At 35.6% G+C, this 19,377-nt stretch overlaps 1 protein-coding gene across 16 annotated transcripts in view; it reads left to right on the top strand.

The window, feature by feature from the left end:
• Positions 1 to 19,377, top strand: part of Pmca (plasma membrane calcium-transporting ATPase 3) — an 84,749-nt gene that overhangs the window by 45,213 nt on the left and 20,159 nt on the right. For 9 of the 16 annotated variants that reach the window (XM_076376842.1, XM_076376839.1, XM_076376838.1 and 6 more), the window contains 2 exons: positions 2,758 to 2,890; positions 14,039 to 15,707. The exons of 1 other annotated variant lie outside the window; for it this stretch is intronic. In XM_076376842.1, the coding sequence (XP_076232957.1) occupies positions 2,758 to 2,890; positions 14,039 to 14,563 (658 nt within the window). In that variant the 3' untranslated portion in view covers positions 14,564 to 15,707. Of the gene's footprint in view, positions 1 to 2,757; positions 2,891 to 5,922; positions 5,992 to 9,194; positions 9,375 to 14,038; positions 15,708 to 19,377 lie in introns of those variants that run through there. 6 more of the 16 variants (XM_076376848.1, XM_076376847.1, XM_076376849.1 and 3 more) reach the window with 4 other exon arrangements.

The following is a 19,377-nucleotide window of genomic DNA, read 5'->3' as shown; positions in this document are numbered from 1 at the left end:
CATTTCTACATCTGTTTTTCTCTGTTTGCTTACGTTGCTTCTCAATTCGTAAGTTTCTATTAGTTTAAAGAAGTAAGGAGAACTTTTAACAAAAGCTGGTGGATCAGGAAAAGTTCTACACTTTGCGAATTGAGATCAACCAAGATTGCTCTCGCGTCGAGTGTCTCTAACAAATACTAAAATAAAAAGTGAAGAAATGTAGTCATTAACATAGGATATATACATGTATCAATTGCTTCTGTGGTCGTCCTGAATTAATATACGCAAGGGAAAGGTTAAAGAACCATGCGTCAAGAACAGATATACACGTACGTCACCTGTGGGAATTACCTCACTCATTCAAAAATGCAGATCAAATAATGATCAAATAATGATCTGCATTTTTGCTTGATGGAAGCTTTATCGAGTCACTTTGTCGTAGGACATATAGAAAAGTAACAGCGATTCTTGAGCTTACTTTAAACTTATTCGTCTAACAAGAAAAGAAGATTTCGCATCGCTGCGTGACTAACGAGATATAATATCCACAGGAAATGGAAAAAAGAGATTCGCGTATAATTTAGATAATAATAAAGAACCTGTCCAGAGGAGAAGGGAATTCAAGATCGCAAAATGTTCCAAATTTGTTACGCGTGCATTTTCCCTTCTTAATCCTTCTCCTCATTGTCATTATGTTTCGTTCTTTTCTTTTTTTTCTTTTCATTGCTATCGCTCTTCTCTCCCAACACGTACAAAAGTATCTCTTTCGTCATCATCGCATACATATTTACACAGTACATGTTTCGACTTCATCCCATTAACAAAACCTACATTTGATTGCTCATTTTGTCCACATTGCACCTCATTACATCCCCTCGTTCGTTAGCTCATTTCTCTTTACACGCCGCAACATGTTTTCTTGTATCTATGTGTATATCTCCTCCAATTGTTTCAGGAGTTATGAATGTACAGTTAAGATGGGCATAAGTTTACTTCAATCAGAATTTATTTCGAAAAGACATGCTATAAAAGAACTTTCCGTTAATTGCACTTGGTGTAAAGTTAATTTAGTATTTGAATTATATACAATATATTGTATCCATTTTTTAATTTCTTGGTGTAACTTAAAAGCAATACTATTTACAGGAGCCCTGTTCAGACGTTTGCTCCCTCAGACTGCAAAGTCTTATTTCTTGAGCAATAAAACCAGGAAGAGCGAAAGTTTCACGATTGAGCTGATATGTGACGTTGAGAATGACTAAAAGGTTTATGCTTAAACCTAAAGCTATATCTCCACTGAAGCAACAAGAGAAACTTTTTCATGAGAAGTTGTTTCATATATTTTAAGAGAGTTGCTATCTTTTACTGAATATTTCTCCAAGTTTCTTTGTGCTTCTGTTGCTAGTAACAAATGTCGTTTTGAAACCAAAACAAAACTCAAATAGTTCTCAAATTATATTGCTTCAGAGTGGACAAAATGTTCCTACAAGTTGGTGTTCATTGAAAATATTTTAGCACATGCAGCAACAAGAGGCGACAAAATATTCTTTGTTTTTGCCTCAATGGAGACAGCTTTAGGTTAAGGCCTAGGTACCTACAGCATATCACCTTTTCCACTTTTATTGTGTAACTTTATACAATAAACTGTGTTCGCGGCTTTCTGTGCTCTCCAAGTTGTTATTTGCAGTCCAGAGGGGAGTTTGGACAGGGCTGATTTATCATTGGTATTTCTACTATTTGTTTTTATCGAAATCTACTTTAAGGAGCTTAAACATGAACATATTTTTTGTTTTTTTCTGAGAGCCCTATCACACGAGTGTTAACATAACGGACGTTACAATGTCCACTTTGTTGAACTGGTGTCCGTTTTTAACAAATCTAAATCCTTTTATTACTAAGAATGACTTAGTTATTCATAAACAACTCGTATTAAACCAAATCTTTAATTGAGTGTAACATAGCAGTGCTTGAGACATGCGAAAATAATTAAAAAATTTGGTTTCGTCAGTTTCCAATTTATTAAATTGTGTATAAAATGCACATTTGTAGTAAACGTATACGATTTATAAAGTAGATTCAATATTTTCTTACTTTACGTTCTTTAAATTTATTTCTAACACAGTATAATTCGCTGTTTCTATGACGTTCACCTTCTGCCGAATACTTATCCTCTATTAATTAGTACTAATGCAAGAAACTTCATAAGTACGGACAAGTCGTGTGACTGAGCTCTAAAATGTTCATAGTTTATTCACTTGTTTTATACAAGACCGTAGAGTATATTAAACAAAACGAAAATAGTCTCTGTGTTCATTAAGCTCCACAAGTTCATCATAAATGTATGAACTATTACACAGTTAAATTGATTATAATTATTATTTAAAGTTGCATCTCGTAGCCCTGAAACATCCGGTATACATATCTCTTTGTCCGTCTGCTTTCCTTTTTGATCATTTCCGATCATTGTTGCGCCGTTGATTAATAATCTCGCTTAAAAAAAGAAAGAGAATTAGGCATCATCGTGTCGACATCGTTTCAGAGCGTGTCGTTAGGTCGCAAGCTAAGGAGCGAGGGGTAATGTTGTAAAATAAAGAAAGAAACTCGAAAGGGATGTTTGAGGGTGCAGTGTGCGTCGAGGAGCCGGCTCAACTATCTTCGATGAATCAAACAAAAATCCCACCCCCTCTCAAAATCTACCCATTTTGATTATAGACCAAATGTATATAAGCCACAGGAAATCGAGTGATGAAGAATTGGTTTCATGTTTTTTAAAAACAGATGGGGCCGCGGACAGCCGGATGATATCGGTGCAATCAATCTCGGAGATGAGAAATTCGACCCTGACTCGGATAAAAAGCCGCGCGCAGGACAAATTCTATGGATCCGTGGTCTAACACGACTACAGACACAGGTAACTATCCCTATCTCTCACTCTCATGACATCACTCGAAACGTCAGCGTTCTCTTGGGTCCCTCTTCTCCCTGCCCCTGGGATAGCTTAAAAGAACAAAAACCGAGAACGACGACAATGATGATGTTGATGACGATGATGATGATAAGAGAACAACCGCTCGGTCCTGCTGGCACCGTTTTCTAGGGGTGAAAATACATTCACGTTATCGCCAGCCGTTTCCATTGTGTTCAACATTATCGAACACATGTATAACGAACACCATTTTATTTATATAATCACAACGTTCAGATTTGCCATGTCATCGCAAAACAGTAAATTGTTCTCTTTTATACTACGGTGGAGCGAATACAGGGTATACTGTAACTCATGGATGCTATTTCATTGGGATAAAAGGACTTCTTGGAGCGTAAACTTATGGAAGGAGTTCAGGTACAGGTAGTTATTTCATTTAAAGTAACTTCTACCTTCCAGAAATTTGATTTACAAAATTTGAGTTATATTAAAATATAATTATATCATTGTTTGGTGGAAATAAGATTAGATATTTTATGAATTGAATTAGTAGAAGTAGGACAAAAGCTGATTGAGATCAGTTGATTGCACAGTACTCTTTCTTTTGGTTTGGTCTTCAAGAAGTATCCTTGAAGTGGTAGATATAAGCTACAATATACCTTGCACAGTCACATACAGTTAAAAGTATATATGTATATATACTTTATTCCATACGTTCTGTGTTTCGTTTCGTTTTTTCACTCGTTTACTTTTTCAAATGTTCTATTTACCTTGGTTTGCATTTTCATTTGAGTTCTTTGCCGTGTTACCTCGACGATGCGTATTTGTTACCCTCTTAGCCACGAATACAGACATGTATCCGATCCAAGAAAGAAAGAAAGCTCTCGACAATGATGTTCATAATGAAATCGATTCCTGAGTTTGAATTGTAAACAGCTACGTCCTGGTTACTTCAAATCATTTCCCGTTTTTCACGACTTCTGTATACTGAAGAGTAAGGATTGAATCTTATGAAGTTTTTCTGGCAGACCAGAGTTCCTAGGGAGCCCTCTGTTTTTATGAAAGTTAGCTTTAACCTTTTATAAGTTGAATAAAATCCTAACAAATACGAAGTATGGTTTACATACATTTTTTTAGGGTTTTTGTATAGAAGAAGAAATACAATACTCTGTTAGTCTCCAGTAATGACAAAAGTACACCTCTTTTAATACTAGTAAAGAAACTTTCTGATTTAAAAGTTAGAAATTATTTTGAAAATATTCAAAGGTGGACTTGCGTTATAATTGACTTATAAAAGGTTGATTTATTCACAGCCACGATGACATCAGTGATTTCGGTTCAGTTTGATTATTTCTTGAAAAAAGATCTGCTAGATCTATTTGAAATCTTCGAGTGATATATTAAAAATGTCTCTATTAATCCCTTCGATATCGATCCCAATCTCTTGATCATTCACAGTTTAATGAATGGTTAAATTTGTGCAGGAGATTTTAATTCCAGGTTAGAAGTATGAGATGTTTCACCTTGTAATTTTTTCGATAAGTAGAACCACATCATTGGTTCGTCGAAAGGGTTAATTGAGGCATAGGGAATCGGTCAATGATCTAATTGAGTATGATCTGGGTAATTGAGTTTGCCTAGTTCTAAAAGCAATTACCTACTCAAATCATTCTTGATTCCATTCAGTCTGTAAACCTTTGGTCTCTAATTAAGCAAAGAGTTCTTTATATTGAGTAAAAATTCGTTTAAATCGGCTTAAGTGATCTCACTTAGAAAGTTCGTAAAACCTAGTCAATAATTTTTAATGTTTTTGTCGACGAATTTATTGTAAGGTTTAGTGAAAACTATGCTAGATATTTCTTACTACTACCTTTAAAACCTGAGCATGTAGACTTAGCTAGCTAGTCATCAGTTTTGCTCGAATCTGATTATTTAGTACCAAGTTAGCAGTGGTCCACGCAGTCCTCAGCCCATCCATTTGTCTCGTGGCTTGTGCCAGCATATTACCTCTTTGATATACGTGTTTATCAATTTCAAATCTAAGATGAATATCTTTGAGAAGTCCTACAGAATTCTAAGCAATACAAATAAGGGTTGAGAAATGACGTGGCAGTCTCTGAGAGCAACACTTAAAATAGGAGACAAATGAAAGAAAATTTTCACCAATGTTACCTGGAAAAACTTATAAGCTAGAAAAACTCATGTTTATCTTACACAAACTTTTAATTCATATTGTGTGACATCAGGTGCAACTTAGTCAATATTAAATATTTTATAACTTGTACTTTCGAACAATGAGATAAGGTGTTTAAGCGCACAATTTTGTTACAAGTATTTTTCAAATTAGGATTTACTTAAATTATAATAATATAATAGGTGCTAACGAGGATGGTATAGAGGAATCGATTACTCGAGCGAGAGTCGAACAGGACAAACAGTTTTTCTTCGTCGATGATGTTTATGCCTCACATATTTTTCTTTTCATTTTTTTTCTATTGTTTTCTCTCAAGGGGGCGGGTTAAGCCTGATGAAGCTAGCGCATACTTGGCTAAACCACGATTCATAATGATCTGAATAATTCACTTTACAATGTTATTGAATTTATTTTGTCCTACCTGATGAAAACACTTTTGGACATGCGACAGAACACGATTTTTTCTTGAAGACCGAAAAGAGCAATTACTCAAATGTTTTAAGAAGCAATGATTAAGTTTTATGGTGAAACAATAGCGTGGTTTAAAGCAAGAAACCGTAAAAGGAAATCGCGACGAAATGTATTGATATAATCTCCAGTTTTCCTTTACTCTGTTGACTTACTTCACTTTCTCTCTTATTTCCTTTCTTCTTACTCTTGTAACACTACTTTTGACTTACCACGATAAAATTATGAAAAAAGACACTATTCACTAATGCATATTTTATAAGCAATAGAAAGAAACAAACAAAAAAAAAACAAGTATTATAGGTATCGTTCAGTTAAGCTAATTATGTAAATTGAATGTGTAACCTACTTTCAGACGAGCAATAGAACTCTGGTGCAGAATGTATCTGTGACAGGCAGATCTCCCTCTCAGGATTACTATATGGTTAGTCCGCAAGTCCAATCTCCGCACTGTTTGACCGTTCTTGAATATTAATTCTTTACTTTTTTAAAATTTATTTTTTCCATTAACCAAGTTTGTCTCTTACTACATATTTTTGGGTTTTCCTTTCTATATCGTTGCTTTTCCGGGTTTGACGTATTTGGTTTCATTTTCACCCGTCTCTCTTCTATCTCTTCTTGATATGTTTTAACTACGCTCATTTTTAATTGAGCAGTACTCTTTGATTTTCCTAATATTCTCTTGTTCTTCTGAATTATTGCCTTCTGATTATCTGTATTTTACAACGTGTATCTTTCTTGCCTATTTTTGTATCGTTTCGACGTTAACTTTGCTTGCAACTGCGAGCTTTTACTTCGCTTCTTTTTTTATTTACAGTCGATGATCTGATACAAAGAAGAGATATTTGAAGGCGTTGAAGTATTTTGTTTTTCCTTTCCCTTTCACGCTGCTGTTTGTTCCTTTCCACAATACTCACATTAACATTTCAATAATTAATTCAGAATCAAACATTTAACAATTGGCTATCTGTGTGCTCAACTTGAAGAATAAAGAATCAGTCTTTCAATATTCGAACATTGTCTCTTTTGATGTAAAATTTGTTTTCTGATTCAGTTTGTTGCTTTGAAATCTTTTTAACGATTTCAAACATTTTCCATAATAATTCGTATTGAAAGAAATAAGTATTAAATTCTCTGGAACATTAACAAAATCATAAATTCTTAATTATAATAGAACGGATAGTACTATAAAATAAGATAATTATATTAAATTGCAACTAAATAAAATGATTCTTTATACACGATCTTTTTAGAAATTTATGTAGTATACAAAATACTGTTTGCTTCTCTAATTTCAGAAGTATATTTTCTAAACTCTAGCCTCACAAAATTGTAAGAATTTTTCTTTTTGTATCACTCTTTTTTCTTCTAGCTTGGAGCACAAACCAAATTCCTTAGCTTCATTTTATAATGTTTTCTCAACTCAGCTTCTGGTATTGTTCATTATAGGAACAAAAATACAAGCTTCCAAATTGTTCAGTCCTTTCCTTGATTTTTTGTTCTTTCTTTTTCCATTAATTCTATGATGTTGCATGCACGTCTGTGCGTATGTATGTACGTATACAATTTGCCGATATATACGTGTATATACGTAGATATATGTATATATACACACGTGTATGTGAAATGCATGCGCGTATGTGTACGCGTATATGTATGTGTATGCGTATATATGTGTGCAGGACACACATACACACGCGACAAGGTACGCTTTTGCAGTAAAATTATTTCATTTCATTTTCTATCAGAACTTGCTGATTGTTTTCTTTTTCCTTTTGCATATTACAAATAATTTAATTCGTTTATTTACGAGAATTGTCAAGTCTCTCAGTTGTTTCATTTCACTTTTATTCCTTCTTATTCTTAACATAATTACAAGTTGTAGGGTTTCTTTAATTCAATTCTATCAAAGATCAATGATTTTATGTGCTTCTGAAGTTTCATTTTTCTCTCCTTCTTTATTTTTTCAATCAAAAGCAATATTTATTTGAAAGCATACAGTGAAGGTAAACGTTTTTCTTTTATATGTGAAATTTCTAAGCTTAAGGAGTAGACGTTATTTTTTATCACGCTTCAAGTATTTTTGAAGTCAGCATATGTAACCAGTGTTTCGAAGACATTCGTCAGTGTCTCTTTACATGCCAGTTGCTTCCAGAAACGTTGTTTTGATCTTTAATTGTCTTAAAGAGAAGATATCCTTAATGACTCATTCATAGGGACACAAAGAACTTCTTTGTAGAAGGATTGTGAACACTTAGATACCAGTCTGCTAAAGTTTATACGTTAATCAGACTTGCCTAATTCCATTCTTTTAAAGGTGCTGTCAAATTATATTATACTAACCAGTAACATGCCCAAAGACAGAAACAAAGAGCAACCGCAGTGTATTATCAGTTTACAAAGGCACAAAGTTTTTCATACAGCAGCTTTCTTCAGACTCAGCTGAACTCAAACATCGAACTCATAAGAGATTTGCGAAAGAACAACTCCAGAGAGTACCTTGTATACGTGTGGTATGCGTGTGAACTATGCATGTGCAGGAACGTCCTAATTATAAAACAAGAGAAAAATGAAACAAACGATGTTTAACATTGACAACAACAGAAAAACAACACTCCATATTTGGACCTACTTTCTGTTATTGCATCCTGCGTTTCTCTGACTGACAAAGACATACTCAAGCCTTCTATGTGTCTGTCGGGACATACTGGTGATGATTTTATTCGCTAATTTGCTCCCTTATATCTTATTTCTGCTGTTAATCGTTACAGTGTGCCATTGCTGTGATACCATTAACCATTAATGGTGATTTGTGCCAAAATGCATCGTGTGTCTCTCGATGTGCGTATATGTACTCTGGCGTATGATACATGCACAGTTTGTTTGTCTGTATGCTGTGTACACACAACTGGAAGCTCTCACTGAAAGAAACCTTTGCATTATAGGGAATACAAATTGGTATTTACTACACATGTACACAGAGATACATTTGGCAATCAATTGCGAATACTTGAGATCTCTGATGGGAGCTCGAGACGAATATGCACATATTTTGATGAGTATTCTTTATTTGAAAAAGATTGAAGAAAGTCATATAAAGAAATGTGAAGAATTCTTATTCCTAATTCTTAGTTTTATTGAAGGAACATTCTGTACGAAAATCTAAAACATTCTAACAAGAGATCAGTACATACAGGAACAATAAAATAAAATCAATCATTTCGTATTATTACATAATATAAATGATAGAAACAGTGATAAAAAGTTGTACAAACTTTCAAAATTTGTTTTTTAAATTTCTAGAACAACAATCTTGCAATTGATCCAAATTCATTATTTCTTACTTTATTTGTCTCGAGCGTCCCTTATATTCCAGTTCTTTTTAAAACAACTATTTTGACACACATAAACCTATAAACTTTATTAAAAAAAGTCCTCAACAGCTTGGTGTGAAGCTTTTTACCTAACGAAAATCAGCACACAGAACTCCGGAAAAAAACAGAACTAGGAAATCAAGCCAAAGGTTGAATAGTGATGTTAACGCCAAAAAACAACACGCTGTAAAAGTAATGATTGTTAAGGAAAGGATAAAAATTAAGACTGATGGTATGATTTGTGGTTTGTTAGCCAGCGGAACCCATTCGGGAGACTGAGGTATAACGAGGCGGCAGTCTTGTCCGCCGCCACACTTATCCTGTCGGAGTACAAACAAGTACGTAGCTCATGTAGATGGCCTGCCCGTTAAATAATACGTTGTATCGTCATCTTTTGCCATACGTACGCATACACACAGGACGGATCGTCGACGTACGTACCGGTGTGCTGATTGAAACGTCGCCGTCGAACATATGTTGATTTTGAGAATTTTCTATTGCTAATTACATGTGTTCCCGCTTGCCCTACTGCTTTCAAAGGGTGGATCTCATTCTATTGTTTCTTACGTTTAAAAGAAACAGGAAGTTATTGTACGTGCTTTGAAGCTGGTTTGCTGCTATTTATAATGGACCACAATGAAATATTGAAGAAGATTGAGAAATGTTCAAGCTTCATTGAAGTCTGGAAGTTAGCGCAACAAACTTGTGGATGAAGATTTTCTTTCAGAATATGTGCATGTCACTAAACGTTTCTGACAAAAAAAAAAAAGAAAATTTATGATTAAAAAAATTGGGTTTTATCTTTGTGTGATTGAATACTAAAGAGCACTTAAATATGTACAAACGAAGAGCTAGGTAAAAACCGAATACGAGGTCTGATTTTGAGTAAATACCCATGGAACGGGACTATTCACAGTAATGCAGGATCAACATGAAACTATGAGTCTATATGAAAGCAGCAAAGCTAACTAAACTTATACTAGAAAGGTATGAAAATCTGATAGTAACATCTTCATACACTCTAAGAGTTATAATTATATTACGAAGATCCAGTATTCAGGTAATAAATGTTGATGCTATCGCAGTTGCAAATGTTAAATCTATTGCATTTAAGGAATGTTGAAAACGACGGCGACGATTGGTCGCACAAATACAGTGAACGATGTTTCGTCACACCACTGTGTTTTTTGTGTAGTGGGTGTGGGCTGACCGGTGGGAGTCTCTTGTGCTGGTGGACCACCGTATGCCCTCGCTCTTTTTCAGTAGTCTAGTTGTCTGATATGATTGTGTGCTGCGTGTATTACTCTCCTTCCATGTATCATTTCAATATTATCCCTACGACGATTTAGAGCAAAGCCAACAAGCATATTTTTGCGTGGAGGCTGTGTGGTTGCGTAACCAGCCAACACCACACAACTATCCCTCTTTTGGCGCTGTGCGCATACTCGCATGTGGACGGAGACTGTACAGAGAAGAAAACTGTTCCGTCCACTTGGATCGGCTTGAATTTTGCTTGGTCGAGCAATCTTTCTCTCCTTTTTCCTTTCCCACCTATTTGCTTGTTTCTGTCTGCCTTGTTCCTTTTCTTTCTTCTTCTCTGGTTATGAAGATATTCGACCAGGAACTCCGTTCTCCTCCAGCACACTGGCAAGTGAAAAGTCTTCTTTGATACCGTGAAACTTGTTTGTTGAATCGTGTATGTTTAATCTGTTTGGCTTTGTCTTTTCTTGATGCCTTCTAAGAAGTTTCACGGTATCCCTTTGTCAGAAAACTCTGTTTCCTTCTTCCTCTCAGACCTGACGAAGAATGATTTTTAGAATATGAGACAATTGAATCCCAAGATGGTTGAAGCGTTCTGCTTCTTATCCTATTGTTGCTTGCGTTCGAATTGTTCCTAATTGCAGACAGAATTTGCTCTATTTATAGCGACTAATCCTAAAGAATCTGTTTTATTTGTGACTACTGTTTGAAATGTGTGTTTATAACCGTTATTTGATACGTACATGATGTTTCAGAACCAATGGCACGAGTGGAAGATTTATGATTGTATTGCAAAAATAAGTTGAAAATATATACGAATGCATATTTTTGAGAAAACTGAGTTTGAATTTTATCGAGATATAAGTGCATCACAGTGTAATTTTAGGTGCTTGATAGATACACAAACTGAAGGGATAATTTCTATTCTACAGTAGATAGAGTCACTAATCAAACTGTGACTGTCTCTTTTCAAGCACTTAAAACTGTGCCTTTGCACTCTTTTAATCAATCAAAATTTATACTCAGTTTTTAAAAAGAAAGAAAGCTCAGTATCAACAAATTTTATTTTCGACTTATTTTTTCATGTAAAATCATTGACTTTCTACATGTACACCTCCGATTCTAAGACAACGTGTATATTTACAAAACTTAACTGAAACAAACAGTTAAAAAGCAGCAACACTTAATCAAGACCATCTAAAATGTGTCGGTTAAGAATACTTGTTTTCAATCTCAGGTTCTCCACAAAATAAGATAAAGTTTTATAACTGTATAATACGCCTTTCTACAATCCCAAATAGTCTATTAATTTTCTCTTATCAAATATCGTGCCTCCTCCTCGTGAAAGGAAGCAGTTTGCCAACAATCTGATCACGAAAGCCTCTAAATCTTTTTTATGCCCATCCTATTCAATTAATCAATTTCTTTCATTCAGTGTGCGAGTGTGCGTGTGCACGATTGCTCGCGTTTGCATCAACTCTGTGTTTGCTGACCTCTAACCACGCACGTGTGGCAGAGAAAGGTTGACTTTATTGCAGTGATTTGTATGTGCATTTCTCTTTAAGGGTTTTATCGAACAGAAGCTTTCTAGCGAATCTACATTATAACTGCTATATATTCGGCATGTGTTCAGTCCTCTGAGTTGCATTTTTGACTGAATAATTACAGTCAAGCTCAGAATTGAGTAGGCGTAAATTATCCATGGGGGCTGAGGTATCTACGGGAATTATCAGTACTGCGCGGTGCAGTCTGTAAAATGAAATCGTGTACAGAAATGTTGGGTGCAGTAATGTAAAGAGAAAGTTACGCAAACATTAGGAAGTGTCAACGAAACTGGCCTGTGTTTTGGTGCTTAGATGTGAGAATATACTGCGTATTTGATTAAAACGATTTAATGTTTAAAAATATAATTATATCTTCAGCTTTATGTAATTGTATGAACTAAGCAATCAGAATTAAGTTCAGAATAATTGATCGTGTATAATGAGGCTTACAATACTGAAGAATACTAAAGAAGTACTCAGTAAAAAGCAACATGTAATTGATGGCTGGTCAAGTTGATTTATTTGACCTTTAAGTCGCAAGGCTTACTACGATATTGTGAAAACTCTATTTTCAAAGACGAATGTTTCGTATTATTAACTAGTCCAAGAAGTTCTTATGATCTTGTCAGGACTCTATGAATTTATGCATAAGTTAAAAAATTTTAAATCATTACTAATTTTCGGAAATATAAAAACAAATACGGAATGACAGTATTTATAAAGAAAAATTTGCAAATGTGAAATGAAATTTTTTAACAAGTATAAGCATAAAAAATTAGACATAACGTAACCATGAGATATCACTAATATTCTCTCTAGTATCTATAATTCTCTCTCTCTCTCTCTCTCTCTCTCTCTCTCTCTCTCTCTCTCTCTCTCTCTCTCTCTCTTTCACTGTCTCTCTGTTTCTTTCTTTCTTTCTCTGTCTCTCTCTTCACGTTGTACACTCCCTTTCTCATTTCCTGTTTCACGATTATTGCTTGTTCATACTATCCTGTTCTTTCTACTCGTCGTGCGGACATATCCTCGTGTAATCTTGTTGATATGTCGCGACTCAAGCGTGTGCTTCATCAGAACCAGCTTCCTCTATTTAGCTCTCAGTTCAGGACTGTTGCGGACCATTTCTAATTGGACACGATTGCCAATTTTCTAAAAGAAGGTATTGCTAATTGTAACAAGATCTTACGAAATCGAGCTAATCGAGGCAGGCACTTAATCCTTCAGTTTGCAGTTTTATTATCTCACCGTATAACAGATTTCATCTTATTAGTTTGAATTATTTGAAAGATATTCGGACAAAGAAAGGAAAGGAAGGAAAAGATAGGAAAAACTATCCTGTATCGTTTGGTGTAAGAATTTGAGTAATATACATGTAAGGACAATTGAGCTCCAAAATTTTCTTCACGATCAGTGAACAAAATTGGTTGTCTGGAAGTTTCACTATAGGGCGTAATTGTACGTCTTCGATCTAGGTAGTTAAAGAAGTTTAACCTATTGTTACTTTTAATTTTTTGCTTGTCTACAATTGGTGAACATGGCTTATTAAAATAAAATAAGAGAATAGAGAAGATCGTTTCTTCCAGAGGGCCCTACCGGGACTAATTAAGTTGCCTAGGTTCAGGTAGAGTACCAGTCAACTATTGAAAGTGAAAATGTGTCGAGTTTATAGTAGGAAGTGCAGGAAATTGAATCATTATTGTGGTACGGAAAAACTCAATTTTCCAAATATTTGTTGAACCCCTGGTAAATGTTCCAACGGCTTCCAGCCACTGTAGGTAGGTACGCACAGTAAGGTAGATGCGTGCATGTACGCCACAGACAATAGAAGTCACCTGATTAGCCCTCCCCCCTCCCCCCCAAAAAAACGCAATCGTTTGAGTTGTGGAACTCGGGTGAAATGCAACCAAGAAGAGAACAGCCCGATGTGCACCAGAAACACCTCTAAAGAAAGCAAACTACACCTATACATAATAGAAACATACAATAGAAACACAATTAGCCCCGTAAGAACCGGGATAAATTGATCACTTTCTCCTTGAAGAGAGAAAGCACACAACACGAAAGGGAAAAAATAAACACATTGATGACCACAGATCATTACGTACGCTATCACCAGAAAAACAAGACCAACACTCTCTTTGGTTTGCAAAAGACATACAAACACATATCTAGCATATACACGTACCAAAGAGATACACAGATATTCGAGATACACGAGTATGGCGTGCTTGTGTGTCGCGCTGGCTTGCCTTCCTCGCTTCCTGATAGAACATCCTGTTCCCTATTTTTGCAGCTTCGAGTAATCAGAGCGTTCAAGTCGACTCTGGAAGATCTGGAGGAGCGTCGCTCTGTCCATAGTTTACACAGCTTACACAGTATGCGCAGCTCACGCAGCCACACCGGGCCCCGACCACTCTCTGACTTCACATACATTGACGAAGACCCGACAAACAACACCGCAATGAACGCCGCTGGCAAGTTGCCAAACAAGACCGGCGACCAAACGGGCCTGATGGACCACCAAACCGAAGGCAGGACGCTGCACGCGATAAACAGCTCGACGTCGCCGTTATTGCTCACCGTCCAAGGATCGGGGAACCTGTACAACCATCATAACACCACTATTAATACCGCCAATGACAATAGATCCTCGTCCAATAATGCCCTAAATCAGGCAACTACCTTGAACCCCAACCATACGCAGATGCAGAATAGCAACAGCAGCAGAGACAGCAACACCGGAACATCCTCGCTTCTCAACTCCAATAATATGGCCCTCCCGGAATTGACGAAGCTCGTGCATGAGACCAGCATTTAAAAGGCAGCTTTGCGTGTCGCCACTTGTACACTCTCTACCCTCTACTATCGTTTCTTTCTCGTTATTACTGCCTGTCACTCCAGTTCTCTCGTCCTTCAGTGTTTTATCTTGTTCAATTACGCTTCTTTTCGGTTTGCCTTTCTTTGATTTTTTCACTTTTTATTACACACACGACTCGAGAAACGTCTTTTCATGTTTCTTGAACAGTAATGTATTATTTTATTTTCTATCCAACGCCTCTGTCGCTTCTCTTCTTTCCGATTCACGAAGTAAGGTCTTGTACTTGCTATTAAGAATCCTTCGATGATACTCAACTGGGGTTTGCGGACTTTTTGCAGCGTACAAGATGATTCTTGTACTTTAGAAGGGTAGGCTAATGATCTATCGTTCTGGATTACTAGGTTTTATCTGACCTACCAGTCATTTCTAAAGCAATTTTCTGCTTTGTGAATCTATGTCTTTTAGTTGGATGTTGTACAGTGTTCATTAAGTTCACGAGAAATTACTTTTAGAGCAGGCGGGCTCAGTGAACTTGTCTGTGGACAACGTCACGGTTTAGACCCAAATAGCATTGTGATGGGGTATTCTATCAATGTAAAGATAGTGAGCCTGTTATAACTGCTCTTAGTGCTTCCCACTTTTTCAAGTAAGGCCGCAAAAGTTGGCGTTGAAAATACCTATGACCACTCTATTGAGCACAAGCAAACTCCCGTGTCTATCGAAGGCACAGTTGACAATGCCTCTTCTAGGGCAAAATGTTATTCCTTGAATAGTTAACGTGATCATATTGGATATTCCAAAATCTAGACCAGGTCTACACAACTAGGCAGCGACACGCAACAGCTCTCGGTTGCCCACTAGTAACGCCAAAAATTTGTGACCTCATCAAGCATAAGGCAGAGTGACGAAATTATTTTAAAAATCTTAAATTTTTATCTTCACAAACTATTTTCAATACGAAACTTCCTCTTGAAGGTCTAGAATGCGTTTTATCGATCGTTCTCTGCTCTTATTTGCTGAAGAATGGTCCGAGAAGCAACGAATTGTGTAAACATGGTGTAAACACTTGGTGTGTCCATCTTCAACGCTGTATAATGTTCAACTCGCTTAACTTAACTTCAAAGCAGATATTTGCCTTTGCGAATCTCTGTAATATATCCTATTACCCTTCTTTTTGTACAAAGTAGTAAGCCTTCAATATTGCTGGTGGTTTTTACTTGTTATACATTAAGACAATCGTTTGTTAGTTTCAAATCGTGATGGTTGACGACCGATAATCCTGCTTTAATACAATGGAGGAAGTCTTTGTCTTTTGTAGGCTATCAATTCTATCCATCTTGGATGCTGTACAGTCGTTTTCCTTTCACATCTTTCGAATGGAGAAGTCTTGAGGGATAGGACCAGCCTCTCCAGGACGTTTCTTACTCTTTCGACTTTCTAAAGAACGTTTTAAAAGCTATTTGGTGATACGGTAGAGTGATCTCTCAAATTTTAGCCCATGGATATAAAAGAATTTAAAAGAGTCCTCGTCTCTCCTGGATTTAAGGAATCGATCAAGGTCTTAATTCTTCGATAATGCTCTTGTACATTTCCCATGTTTTTTTATCACCTCGATCGAGGCACGATTTTATTGACAAACGTGGAATAAGATTCGCCCTAAATGGACCTCTCGATTTCTCCTTTCATTTTTAACCCCGATAGAACTGTAGAATTCATGAAACATTTTGCGGTGACTTTGATCCGATATTGGGAGAAAAAGAGAGAGCTATAAGTACTTAACACTCGTGTTCGAAAGCCAGAAACTCGTCCGTCTGCATCTGCGGCTTCTTCGCGAGGCAACCTCGATTCGTTAATTAAAAACTCCTTACGAGTGATTTTAAATTCGGCTGCATAAAATATTCCTACTTCATATCATTCTTTCAACAGTTTTATCAGTTAAAGTTTTTATTGTATAGAGCAGAATATTTGTTTATCTTTGTATAAATATTACTTTTAATGTCACTTTTTATCACCACTATATATTGTCATTATTTATCTGAATATTTGTATTAGTTCAACTATATTTTAATGGAAACAGTTTCGTTTCAAAATCTCATTTTTTAATCTCTGTTTCCAGTTTCTATTCAAACTTTAGGCAGATTGATCGCTTAATACCTGCTCGTACGTCAATCTGGTCTAAATGCTTGCTCGCTTGACTGATACTTCTTCTTACATGCCATATTTTTCCTACTCACATTTTTTATTAAAGTTTTTATTTATTTTAAGAGCCTCGTTTTTACAGAAAACATCATTGCATTTGGTTTAGGCCAACGTAGTTGATTCCTTGGATTTGATCACTTTTAGGGATTCAAGGCGAAATGTTTTCTAAAGCTACATTCAGTTGGGAAATGCATTGGTCAACTTCAAAATCTTCCTATCTGGCGGGGAAGTATCTTATGTACTTACTTTTCTGTTTCCTGCGTTGGAAACCTTTTTCCGTCGCCGGAAAACGAATTTTTAAAGTTACCGAAAACCAATGAAAGAACATTGTTATGAATTAATGATGAAGCGTTGCAGATTATTACAATATGTTTGAATGTTTATCGTATTTTGAATCGAAAATACTGTACAGGGTGTTTGTAAAGACCTTTTATAAAGGCCTTCTTTGCGGTACTTGTTTCACATTATGTATTTATTTATCACTTTTTGGTGACCAATCTTATAGATGTAAAATCAAGGATGTTGTGCAATCTACATTCGAATTATCCAAGAAGAAATTGAATCAATCGTAATATTAATTGGACTCAAACAAGTTCTATTGATATTTTAACAATACAATCGATTCTATTAGATTTAATACGGATGTTTGTGATATAGGTACTTGTAATAAAAAATAAGAAACTGATCTGAATACAACTGGGCAACTTACTAATTTTAAGTGCTTTGAAGACACATGAAAAACAAATTCATGATGTTATAATTCATAGAATAAAATTCCATGAGATTTCTGTACCAAATATTGGAAAGAAGAAATTCGTAGAAGTATTGTCCAAGTAGGTACAGATTTTACGAACGCCCTGTACCATTTTCTACCTTCCATTTTCATACTTGAGAGAAGCTTTTTTGTAGCTGAATTTCCAATTTGCATAGCAGGATGTCTGCAAAAAGGGCTTAAAAATTGTAAAAAAGATTAAATTAAAAACATGATTCGTCTGCAAAGGGCCTCGCGAGAAGCAAGCAAGAAAACGACGATGACAAAAGACGTACTTAATCGTGAGATGGAATCTCGTCGCTATCCTCTTGTCTCCTCTAGTTTCTTCATCCAGAAAGCCAATAATATCTGGATCAGCAATCTTTGTCACTAAACAAATATAATGACAATTTTCAAAAATTGAATTCGAAGAAATCCAAATATTTAAATAAAATATTGCTAGAAAAATTAATTGATTCGTAAGGACTCTACAAATTGTAAAGATTGTGATTGTCAATCTAGTTCACACTTTGGTATAGCAGTAATTCATCTTTCATTCCACATTTTTAGGATTTTAGGATCTATGAATTTTGTATTATAAAACCATTTTCATGACTAGGTCTTTCTACTTAAGATTTTATAAAGAAGTTTAAACAAAGTAGAAACAACGACTAGAAAATTATGAAGTCTTAAAGTGCTTGAATAAAACTAAAGAAAATGACGAAAAACAATTCATTCAACTGAGAAAACATTCTAAACTTCAAAATAATCTTACAAATGGATGAACATTTTATTGTACACCTATCAGATTCGTAATCATCGTTACTACTTATCAATTTATTTATTCAAAATTCCATAAAGGATAGCGAACGAGAAACGCAGCACTTACTCCACCTTTTGTTTTAAAAAGTCTAGATGGAGTTGTGTAGAGTCAATATTCTATTTCGGTGTGATCACTTAATACCCTACGTATCACTGATCATGATGGAGTGCGCGTTGTACACACCATGTCGACTTAAAGCACCGCGTCCACTGCCAAGTCACGCGCATACGCGGAAAAATAGAAGACAAAGCGAAATGAGCACCAAGAGAGTTATTTTCCGAGAACTGTGAAATCCGTGTTATAATCGTTGGGTCTTCTCTCCTGGTTGCAATGAACCTACTCCTTCAGAAATCGACCTTCTATCAATTGGATGTGGTGATTAGGGATTCTTCCTAAATATTCGATTCAGTTACATGTATCAATGATGAAATGCTAACTCTCTATTTCGATGTGTATTATTTGAATTGTGGTAGACACATTAAACTGTCCTGAAATGCTGAGAGTATTCTTTTGATACTCTGAGAGTGCTCGGACGATTGAAGTAAGAAGGAGGGAAAGGAGTATTTTGAGGAAAATGATTAAAGTACTTCGACGTTGACAGTCTGTTTTGCTGTAAAGCAAAATGGAGACTTTGATGACATTGAGTGATGGTTGCAAGTTAAAAATGTATTAATGGCAGTATAAGACGTATTTAACTCTAGTATGTAATATTATTTGACAGAAATTGAGTTCATCTCAGGAAAATTAGGAACTTCAATTGAGGTAGTTTGTTGTACAATTTCCCCTTCATTCACTCAGCTAACTTTTATGAGAACTCTGCACATAATTACAGCGAATATTTTTTAGTATGTTCGTAAAGTACTTTGACGAAATCTGTCAATTTTGATTTCGTCCCAAATCAATCATTGTCTTTTTTTAATCAAATATAGTATTTACTAAATACTAGGAGAAAGTGTTTGACTACAGAATATGCTATTCTGAATACACATTTCTGGACAATAAGATAGCACACATGCTATCGTTACATTCTCACAGCTGGGT

This window comes from Calliopsis andreniformis, chromosome 4 (genome assembly GCF_051401765.1).
Source record: "Calliopsis andreniformis isolate RMS-2024a chromosome 4, iyCalAndr_principal, whole genome shotgun sequence".
Lineage (NCBI taxonomy): Eukaryota > Metazoa > Arthropoda > Insecta > Hymenoptera > Andrenidae > Calliopsis > Calliopsis andreniformis.
This window is presented reverse-complemented; position numbering and strand designations above follow the sequence as displayed.